We start from the raw sequence: 11,266 nt of genomic DNA, 5'->3' as shown, positions 1-11,266 counted from the left end.
AAAATTCAGAAAAAAAAAAGGAAAAGGGGAAGTAACCGGGGGATAAATCAGGGGTGGGCCCCTTGGGCACACCATTTAAGACCCAAAACCCATTTTTAAAAGGAAAATATCCCCAAACTTAGTGAAAATACAAAAATACTCTTTTTGTTTCGTAAATCCCGGGACAGGTTGTTACACGATTCCTTCCCTTTGCATAAAACCCTTTGCCACTAGCCTTGCTTTGTGTTTGTCAATATTGCCATGTGAGTCTCGTTTTGTCTTGAATACCCACTTACAACCAACAATTTTTGTTATCCCAGTTGGCTTTGGAACTAGACTCCACACATTGTTATTCTCCATAGACTCTAGTTCTTCATGCATGGCCTAATTCCATAACTTTGATCGTGCACTTGTTATAACTTGATTGTAGGACAAGGGATCATCTTCATCACCTATGGTATGTTCAACCTCATTAAGATACACAAAATCAGGCAACATCACTACCTTGCATACCTGCTATGATTTTTGAACATTTAATTCCAAAGCTATAGTGACTGGAGCATTCGTGAAATATTCTTCAATTGGTTGTGCAGGTGCATGTATTTCATTTTCTTAAGCACCTACATGGGGCACTTGTTCCTCATTTATTATCTCATCTTCCTGGGATATATGTAAGTTGTCATGAGAAAGACGTGGTTGCAAGTCAATGGAAATAATGATAGTAGATGCTTGTTGATCAAGTAACTCACTATAATGTGGGATTTCTTCGAACTTTGGGGATGAAGCTGATGATGTACTTATGTCAATCTCATCCTCATCTTCGAGAAATTTTGCATTATGTGTTTCTATGACCCTCGAGTGATTGCTAGGGCAATATAACTTATACCCTTTAGACTTCTCAGAATACCCAATGAACTTGCAACTGGTGGTTCTTGGATCAAGCTTTTTATCAGTTGGATTATAAAATCTGGCCTCGGCATTACAATCCTATACACGAAAGTGATTAAAACTTGGCCTTCTTCCAATCCAAGCTTCGAATGGTACCATGTAAGGGTGGGCACGAGCTGGGCCCAAAATTGCAAGAACCGGACTCGACCCGCTTGAAAATAACACGGGGCGGGTCAGATTAGGTAATAAAAAATTTAGAGGTCGAACCGGACCTAACCCAACCTGTATGAAACGGGTCGATTCATATGGGTCCACATGGGTCATTTTCCAGAGAACTCGTCCTTCTATGCAACGAACTCTTTTTCTACTATGCCTGACTTCTGCAAAGACTCGAGTTGTTTTTCAAGTCTCCAACCATCTTCTCCTTGTTTTGAAACCACAAACCGTTCTACCATCGAAAAAATTAAAAAAATGAGAATTTGAATCTCACTGTTCTACCATCAATGGTGTTCTTAAATTGAAGAACCTTATCGAGAACAGCAGGATTTACCAAAACCACATGACCGCCGTCTACAAAATGTCGTCTTAGTTGCTGAAGTACTCATAAGCTTATCCTCCGATGTCTCCCATTAAATCCCACCAAAAGCTTCCCTGATTTGAATCCATGTGGGTTTTCACTGCCTTTCCTTCTCAGTGCCTGTGAGAGTGAAAGCTTCAACCTTTATTAAAATTTATAGGTGGATTTGGGGGGTTTGGGATTTGGGAGATGAAGGAAGGGTTTGTGGTCGACAAGGAGAGGGAGAGATTTGGTTGGAAGTCTATATTAATTTTTTTGTAGGTGGATTTTGAGGGTTTGGGATTTGGGAGATGAAAGGTGGGTTTGTGTTTATGACCGACAAGAGAGATAGAGATTTGGTGGGTCAAGTATGATTCAAGACTTACAGACTTGTTCCATCGCACGGTTCAGGCTGGGGGCCCGTTTTCTCAGACTTTTGAACTCGCCTCACCTTGTTAATTTTGTGAACCCGCCCAGATCCGCGGGTCCAAGACCCGTTTGCCCACCCTTAGTACCATGTCAACGAACTTGATCAGTATATGATTCAATATATAATTTGCAGTTTTCAGCGCTTATCCCCAAAGAAACATTGGAAGCTTTGACTGTGTAAACATAGACCTGATCATGTCCTTCAGAGTTCGATTCCTTCATTCAGCAACTCCATTTTGATGAGGAGTCCTAGGGGTAGTATACTAAGCCACGATGCCATTTTGTTCAAGATAAGTTGCAAAAGGTCCTTTGTGTTGTCTAGCCTCAGTGAACCTGCCAAAATACTCACCACCTCTATCGGATCTCACAATTTTAATATGTTTTTCTAGTTGTTTTTCAACTTCCAAATGAAATGTTTTAAAACAATTCAAGGCTTCAGATTTTTCAGAAATGAGAAAACATATGCAAACCGTGAAAAATCATCAATAAATGTTATAAAATATGACTTTCCACATATGATTTTAATTGAAAAAGGTCCACAAATATCAGTGTGTATAATTTCTAGTAGAGATTGGCTACAGTTTGACCATATTTTCCTAGTATTGGTGAGTTTTCCTTTAAAACAATCAATACACTCTTTAAAGTTGCTGAAATCAAGTTTTGGCAATAAGTCTTGTTTTGTAAGTGTGATGATCCTTTCTTTAAAGATGTACCCCAACCTTTTGTGCCAAATCATTAAGGTTTTTTCATGAGTGAGCACTTGTTTAGAACCAACACTAAAACATTCAATCTCATAAGTACAATTAATTTGCCACATATCAACTTTAAGATAAGCTTCGCCAAGTAATTTATTCATATTATTTGAATGGAAAAACTTTACACTTTGACTGTCACCCACAAATGTAAAGCCGGACTTAACTAGCTTAGATGCAGAAATTAAATTCCTTCGCATGGAAGGTACATAAAGTACTAGACTCAAGTCTAAAATAAAGTTAGATGAAAGAACTAATTTGACACTTCCTATGGATTTGACATCAACTTTGCTCCCATTCCCCACATAGACATTGTAGACTTCATTGTTTATCACCCATGTTTTTAAAAAGCCCTGCAAAGAATTATTTATATGAATAGAACAGTCTGTGTCAAACCACCAACTTTTAGGAGGAATGTAAACTAAATTAGACTCAACACACACAAAAACATTTATTTCATTACCTTTCTTAACAAGCCAATTCTTGAAGCCATTGCAATTCTTTCTTAAGTGACCTGTTTCTTTGCAAAAATAACACTTTTCTTTCTCAGTTTCAGTGTTAACGTGCTTTATTTTATGAGATCCCTTATAGGTGATGTTAGCATTTTTAAATGAAGAAAAAATTTCTTTTTTCTTCTTATCAGCAGCCACGGTTGAACCTTGAGTGAAGTCCCTTTTGCGTTTTTCTCCTTGCAAAAAATTCACATCTACTGATTTGTCACTCTTGAGCCAATCTTCTTCTTGTGCACACATAGTAATTAGTTCATCGATGCCCTATTTATCTTGCTGAGTGTTATAAGAAACCTTGAGCTGCCCATATGTTGGAGGCAAGAAGTTCAAAGCCATATGAACTAAGAACTGGTCAGTCATGGGTACTTCCTTCAACTTCTGTGCAAGATCAACCATTTTGAGAATGTGTTCTCTGACACTTTCCTCACCATCAAATTTCATGGAAGTAATTTGAGTGAGAAAAGTCCTAATTTCAGCCTTGTCAGGTTCTTTAAACTTTTCTCCAACTGCAGCCAAGAAGTCTTTCGCATTGTCTTGTTTTGGAACACCCCCTTTAACTAATGGAGCCATAGCTTTCCTAATAATCATCAGTGACATTTGGTTTGTTCTTTCCCACTTTTCAAACTTTGCCTTATGATCTGCAGTGCTCTCTGCAGTAATAGTTGCAGGTTTTTCTTCCCTTAATGCCAAATCGAGATCCATAAGGCCAAGAACCATTTCAACATCCTCCTTCCACTTCTTGTAGTTAGAACCTGTCAAAGTCTCAATATTGTTGAAATTGAGGGATGTCATGTGAGGAGTGGCCAAATGTTAATTTTCATAGTTGTTAGTCATTAGGTGTCAACAAACAGAAGGAAAGATTACGCCTAATCTTTTCCCAAAACCTAATACTTGTTTACAATTCAAATCTTATTTATCAGTTTGGTTTTGACAAATAAAATATGAATCCAAAAGTTCTTCTTGATTGAGTTTCCAGTATTGTAACTGTTCTTTCAATGATGTTCTCTGCACAAGATTGCAAACACAACTAGAGGTATACATGGTAATAGTTAATTATATAATGATCATACAAATTTAGTTGTCAGTATGCAACGGAAGCATTTAATGATACATGATCCAAACATATAGATCATTCTTATCGAGAGTTAACCATGTACAGATAAAGGAACCCTAGCCATGTTGGGTTAGCTTTGATACCACATGTAAGCAGTATATGAATATATGAACTACATCAATGTAGAAAACCAACACAACACTAAGATTACCAAATGAATATCAGATTCACAACAACTTGTAATCTATAAGATCAACTTACCTAGAGGTATCGCCATTGAAGAATCAACAGAAGAAGTCTTCTACTTCCAACACTCAAAATACTCCTCTCTAAGTGAATAGGGTTTTAGATATCAAAGAGCGTATGTGAGGAAGTAGAGACTTCATCTATTTATGCAACCATACATATGGCTAGAGATTCACTCGGTCCATCTTATTATCAGAAAGAGTGATAATCTCTATCTTTTTAATAAGTTTAAGTCTCATCATTACTCTACATACTAGTATATATTCGATAAGGATTTAAATAGATCAGTTGCAATATATAAAACTCCATGACTTTTTTCGTACTAAGGCCCTTAGACTCCTTGTGTTTCACATAACCAGTACAACTAGTTAAGTGCCACCCAAGTAGTCTAGTTGTAATCTCATTGTCATTCAAACAAAGTTTTACAAATCGTGACCATGAGTAGAATATAATTCCCAACTAACCTCCTTCAAATCTAAAAAGAGTGAAGAACTGTGGTTCGCTTCCCCTCTCTCTTTTTAAAGAAAGATAAGCCCGTATTATTCAAATTACAAGGTGAGCAACTTAAAAAAAATTAAAAAAAATCTTTAATTGATGGTTATGGTCACACCCTTATTTATTTTTCCATTCTTTGGTTTTTTTTCTCCATATGTGGAGATGATTTGTCAACTAAGGTAGGTGTTTGAATCTCCTTGAATGTCAACGGCCTATACGTTATTATCACTGATAGTCATATAAGGTATTCGATCCAAATGGTTTTCTTGAGTCTTGACTCTCTCCGACTAGACAATAAGTATATATACATATATCACAAGAAATGCGACTTTGAATTTCAATACAATCATCGCCGACTACGAAAAGTCTGCTTTGTTTCTCTCTCTCTCTCTCTCTCTCTCTCTCTCTCTCTCTTTTTAACAAGTCACTTAGTATGGTTTAGTTATATTCCTATTCACTTGTAAGTGAGAGGTCTTAGGTTCAATTATCGTCAAAGGTAAATTTTGAATCATATTATTGTTAAGCCATTGTGAGGCTAAATCTATCCGTCCCCCCTTAGTACAAATATTATTGTTTGTTCAAAAAACAAAAAAACAAAAACAAAAAAGAAGCCAATTTTGTGGATTGCGTTATGTGGCTAATAAGAGAAGGTTTTTTTTTAAAAAACAAAAAAAGTAATGTTAAAGAGGTTAAATTTTTAAATCAAATTTTGGTAAACCAAATGATGTGGTTATTGATGTTTGGATCATTTGGTTTAAAAATTTGGTCTACCTAACATTTTCTTCAAATCCAAATATCCTCAGCGAAAGCTCTAAGTAAGCAAACTACCTTATGTAAGTAAAACTACGAAAAGATAACGTCAAATAAAAAAAATATAAAATATATACAAGTGATTCTACTCGCCAAATCACACTAATATGCGATTCATTTGGACCATATTTTCTAGTAGCATCCCCATGTTCATTGCTATACCATCCCAATAGGCTAGCAGAGAGAATGAGGAAAGGGCCCGAAAATCATACTACCGCGATCAAAAAACCATGTTCCCCTCAAATAAATATGCACAGTAAACTAGGCGTTTTAGGTGTGTGTTGTCCTTGCGCCCTTGTTCATGTAATGTCGTATGTATTTTAATGAGTCGATTTGATATTATATATACTACAAGAAAACATGGATTCTATGAGGATCGGGTTTCATCACATATACACTGAAATTCGTCACACATACCTATATGTGACGAATATCATGCGTCACAACAGGCCTCACCTATGACACGTCACCGAAAGTATATGTGACAAAATTTTCATTTGTCACTTATTATCTCTATATGTGACCCAACTTTCCTCACACATTCTCAGCTCAAATTCCATAGTTGAACCAATATGTGATGCTTTGGGCGTCACTTATTCTTGAAATGTGTGATGACTTATGCTTTTGTCACATACTGTGTTAAATTCAATATAATTTTATATTGTTTTTCTCAATTAATTATTTTCATAATTTTGGGTGATAATCTGTAATTAAAACTTTAATTTCAATGAAGAAGCAAATGAATAATATGAACTACATCATAATGACAATTTATAATTCAATGGAAGTAATTTTTACATTAGTAACATATTTGATAAACTAAACATGTACACCGTTGGTTGGAGAGCGCAATTAACTTGGCCGACAAAAAGCAAACAAACTCAATTAATCTATACTCACAGTGCACAAATTCTAGTTCGGTGTAGTTCAATTTGATGCCAAGGTAAGTATGGTAAATAATAAACCTGTAACTGAAATAACAAGGAGAGAAGTCAGTCAACTAGCTATCAACTTGTAACCGTAAACTATTACCTAAAAATTAAAGAAGAAGAAGAAGAAGAAATTCATTCAAGCTAATTGTGGGGCTGGAGTTGCAACCCCAGCTATTTGGACTGTTATTAAATAATCTCAGAGCTCAAATTTATATAAACATTACTTATGGCTCAGCCCTTGCTCAAATCCTAGTAAATTTTCAGAAGTTTTATATGACACCAAGTTCAAGCAAAATCACCATCAACAAGCAAAAGCACAACAATCATGCTGCTTTGAAAGCAAAAGCACAAATTATTCATAGGAACAAGTTAAGGACAACTATTATATATGGGAAAACTACAATACTTAAAAAATTAGTAGGACCTAATCTCAAGTCGGTGAAAGAGTTACCTGGGCCTTATCAAAAGCTAGAGCTTCATGGGAAGAGATGGGAAGCACATCTTTGATAAGCACCCATCTTCGTTTGTTCGTATCTTGAACAATGATGGTCTTCTTTGTCCTCCGCCCACTTTGTAGTTTACTTTATTTGGGTGACATATTGGTTTCATGTCGTGTTTCTTACCCTTTATGTGTTGCTTTCTTCTGATGTTGTTAGCCCGTGTGTCTTTCTGTGTATCTTTGACTTTGGCCCTGGTTAATGAATTTCTCCAGTTCTCGAAAAAAAAAATCAAACCAGCTTTCAGCTTCTACAAAATTCAAACAGAACACAACAACATAACAAAGAGATCGCAATTATTTTACAAAATACATATATTAAAAACAATACTCCAACGGAGAGAGAGATAGATTAAATCTGTGCAAGTACAAAACCTACCAAAAGAAAATACTGAACACCAACAAAGTAAACTAGGAAGAATGACCCAAAAAAAAAGTAAACTAGGAAGCCAATGAAAACTACTCTCTCCTCTGTTCTCTCTCTTTCTAACTCTCCCTGCTCGACGAAGACTGTGGGCTATCAATTTACCTGCCATTCATTCAACCAAATTATATTCAACGATTGAGCTTTGCTATCAATTTACCTATCCTTCCAACTGCCTACCTCTAAATTCGATTGCAGTTTCCAGTTTTCAATTTCTGATTTGCAATTGAATTGCAGTTTCCAATTTATGAAATTTCATATCTTCCCACAGAAGCAGAAATTCAATTCCGTATTAGCTCAGAAACACAAATTCAATTTCAATATTTACAAAACAGCCCCCGCCGTGTCTTAACCGTGTCCGGAGCGTTGACCGAGTATCCATGCAACATAGACAAACATCAGCTAATCGTGGCTATTACCAAGCTTACTAAACTTGTACATAGTTCCCAAACAAAAGGAAAGGGTATGATTCTCAAGGAAAAAGTCGAGAAAAGAAAAAGAGAGTTTATTAATCATACCTTGCAAAATAGTAAATAGATACTCGGCTAAAATATTACTCTAGTAATAGTTGAGATATATATATATAGTTAACTACCCAAATGACCTAATTAAACTCATAATTAAGGTGGTGACCAATATGATTAGATCTGACGATAATACTAAAGTATGAAAAAATTGACCACCCTCATCTTGTCTCATGTTTGCTATATACACCCATCAACTAGAAAGCACATAAGATGATGGGTACAAAATAGCTCATTACTGTATCCAGATTGGCAGATTTTAAACATTTGGGATTCTTTACAATATGAGTTTCTTTATTTGTGGATGGTCCATCTTAACTATTACTAGAGTAGTATTTTAGCCGAGTATATATTTTGCAATCGAGAGCTCTTGTGATGCATCAACAAGGTTTGACAGATGCCAAGAGCTCTGCTGCCCTGAGACCATGATCTCATTCACTTTCAAAGCTCCTTGTCCAAGAATACTTGTTAGTCTGACCTCAGCACAAATCATATAACAATACTGAAGCAAAGATCAAATTAGAAATTAAAAAGGAGCTTTGAAAGTTACAGAGAGCAGAATAATCGAAGATTCCTCTTTCTTTTTTGTTAGGCCAGAGAGGGCAGATAATAAAAGCAAGGTGCAGAGGATTAGAGAGTTGTGGTGGTCGCCGCCGGTGGCCAACCATTAGTTGGCTGGTTGTCGGAGTCGACATGATAGCCGAACAGTCAAGAGACGAAAGTGGGGAGACCGTGAGAGAGCAGAACAAAGGGGATTTTTTCATTTAAGATTTGGGGGTCGGTTTTTTTACTTTATTTTTGGGTAAATTACATACCACCCTTCAGGTTTCGATGCAATTGCAACCCTATACAATGTCTTTAAAACATTTCAATTTCATACATTTACTATTATTTTCTTTCTATTTCATTCAACTGTTACCAAGTCTGTTAAATTAATCATTAAGTGATGACATGGCAAATATGAGGTCCTCGTTTGTGCTGACGTGGTTGCCACATTTGTGCCACATGGCTAAACACTTAATAAAAAAATTAAGAATATTAAAATAATTAATTAAAGAAAAGTAAAAAAAAAAACCAAAAATCTTGTTCGTCTACCTCACCCGAGCCCACCCTCTTCTCCCATCCCCATCACCCACCCCTTCCCCCATCCTCATCATCCACTGTAAGATCTCACATCGCCCAGGGGAATGATCCTTATATGTATATTCCCATCTCTACTTAGCATGAGGCCTTTTGGGTGTTCATTTGCTTCGGGTTCCATCAGAACTTCGAAATTAAGCGAGTTCGCGCGAAAGCAATCCCATGATGGGTAACCCATTGGGAAGTTCTCATGTGAGTTCCCAAAAACAAAACGGTGAGGGCGTAGTCGGAGCCCAAAGCGGACAATATTGTGCTATGGAGGAGTCGAGCCCGGGATGTGATGGGGGCCCGGGCTGGGATGTGACAATTTGGTATCAAAGCCTAACCCTGGCCATGGTGTGCCAATGAGGTCCTCGGGCCCTTTAAGGATGGTGGATTGTAAGATCCCACATCGTCTAGGGGAATGATCCTTATATGTATATTCTCATCTCTACTTAGCATGAGGCATTTTAGGAGTTCACTAGCTTCGGGTTCCATCAGAACTTCGAAGTTAAGCGAGTTTGCGCGAGAGCAATCCCATGATGGGTGACCCATTGGGAAGTTCTCGTGTGAGTTCCTAGAAACAAAACCGTGAGGGCGTAGTCGGGGCCCAAAGCGGACAATATCGTGCTATGGAGGAGTCGAGCCCGGGATATGATGGGGGCCCGGGCTGGGATGTGACACCCACCTCTTCCCCCATTAATTCTGCACCTCCATCTAACCCAAATTTCCAAATTCCTCGCTAGGGTTCTCGTGGATGCCCTTGTCGACAAGAACTAGGACCCCGACGAGATCCAGACGAATGAATGTGCACTGGTCGAACGAATCGGAACCTGGACGAGAGCGTTGCTGTGCACAGAACTCTCAGTTGCCTTCAAGAATTTGATGGAAGTGGAGCACAGAAGTCTCGCACTGACATCACGGTAGAACCTTGATGTCGTTGTTGCTTGATTTGACCCTTCAGCCCGACCCGCAACTCGAAGAACTCAAATATGAACCCAGTTCCACCTAGATCCGAATCCATTGCTAACCTATGCACGAATTGAAGAAAGTCTTCATTGTGTGAGTAATTTTTTGCAAATTTTGGGTTTGAGGAGTTCAGAATTAATTGGGGAATTGGTGGGTGATGGGGGATGGGAGAAGGGGGTGGGCTCGGGTGGGGAAGAAGAAGGGGAATTTGGAATTTTGGGTTAGATGGAGGTGTAGAATTAATAAAGGAAGGGGTGGGGGATAGGGATGGGAGAAAGGGGTGGGCTCAGGTGGGGAAGACGAAGGGGATTTTTGGTTTTTATTTTTTTTAATTTATTTTTACTTTTCTCTAATTAATTATTTTAATATTCTAAATTTTTTATGAAGTGTTTAGCCACGTGGCACAAATGTAGCAGCCACATTAGCACAAACAAGAGTCTCATATTTTCTATGTCATCACTTAACGGTTAATTTAACAGATTTTGTAACGGTTGTATGAAACTGAAATAAAATAATAGTAAATGTATGAATTTGAAATGATTTAAAGATGTTGTATGAGGTTGCAATTGCATCAAACCCTGAGAGGGTAAATTCTTTTTTTTAATTTCTAATTTTACTATAATGGGTGGCGCATTGCTTATCCTCACATATATTTATGTTGAATTCTTTTGCATTATGTGACAAATTATGTATTTTCGCCACTTATTCACAATTCATTGGGCGGTAAAATTTCCCGCACTTGATTTTGTGACGAATTTAAGATTCTTATGTGACAGAAAAAAAATTTAAAAAAAATTGTCCCAAAAAAAATCTTTATGTGACACTTTTTCAAAAGTCCTCACTTATTTTATTTAAATGTGATGAAAGTTTTAGCGCCACATATAATTCCGTCACCTAAAGCCTGTTTTCTTGTAGTGTTATTTCATCATATTCTTAGTATATTTTGGTGAGATTTTGATACTTTGAATTATATTTTTAATGTAGGACATGTGAATCTCTCTTGAGTAAAAAGTGATCAAACAGATGAATTTTGGAGCAATTCCAATTGGAGGATGTTCGTGAATCTTTCAACTTGTTCATGTCA

At 37.0% G+C, this 11,266-nt stretch overlaps 1 protein-coding gene and 1 long non-coding RNA gene across 2 annotated transcripts; both read right to left on the bottom strand.

The window, feature by feature from the left end:
- Positions 1–3,377: 3,377 nt before the first annotated feature.
- On the bottom strand, positions 3,378–3,905 carry LOC126600431 (uncharacterized). Its single transcript, XM_050267004.1, has one exon. It carries the CDS (start codon positions 3,903–3,905, stop codon positions 3,378–3,380), a length of 528 nt encoding a protein of 175 aa, XP_050122961.1.
- A 2,555-nt stretch (positions 3,906–6,460) lies between these two features.
- Positions 6,461–8,032, bottom strand: LOC126600815 (uncharacterized). Its single transcript, XR_007615604.1, has 2 exons — positions 7,102–8,032; positions 6,461–6,689 (listed from the first exon to the last, which is right to left on the bottom strand). It is a non-coding gene; the product is annotated as an uncharacterized LOC126600815 (long non-coding RNA).
- Between the last annotated feature and the right edge of the window lie 3,234 nt (positions 8,033–11,266).

The sequence above is a fragment of the Malus sylvestris genome, chromosome 14, assembly GCF_916048215.2.
Source record: "Malus sylvestris chromosome 14, drMalSylv7.2, whole genome shotgun sequence".
Lineage (NCBI taxonomy): Eukaryota > Viridiplantae > Streptophyta > Magnoliopsida > Rosales > Rosaceae > Malus > Malus sylvestris.
The sequence above is the reverse complement of the archived record's forward strand: the minus strand, read 5'-3'. Positions and strand labels throughout refer to the sequence as shown.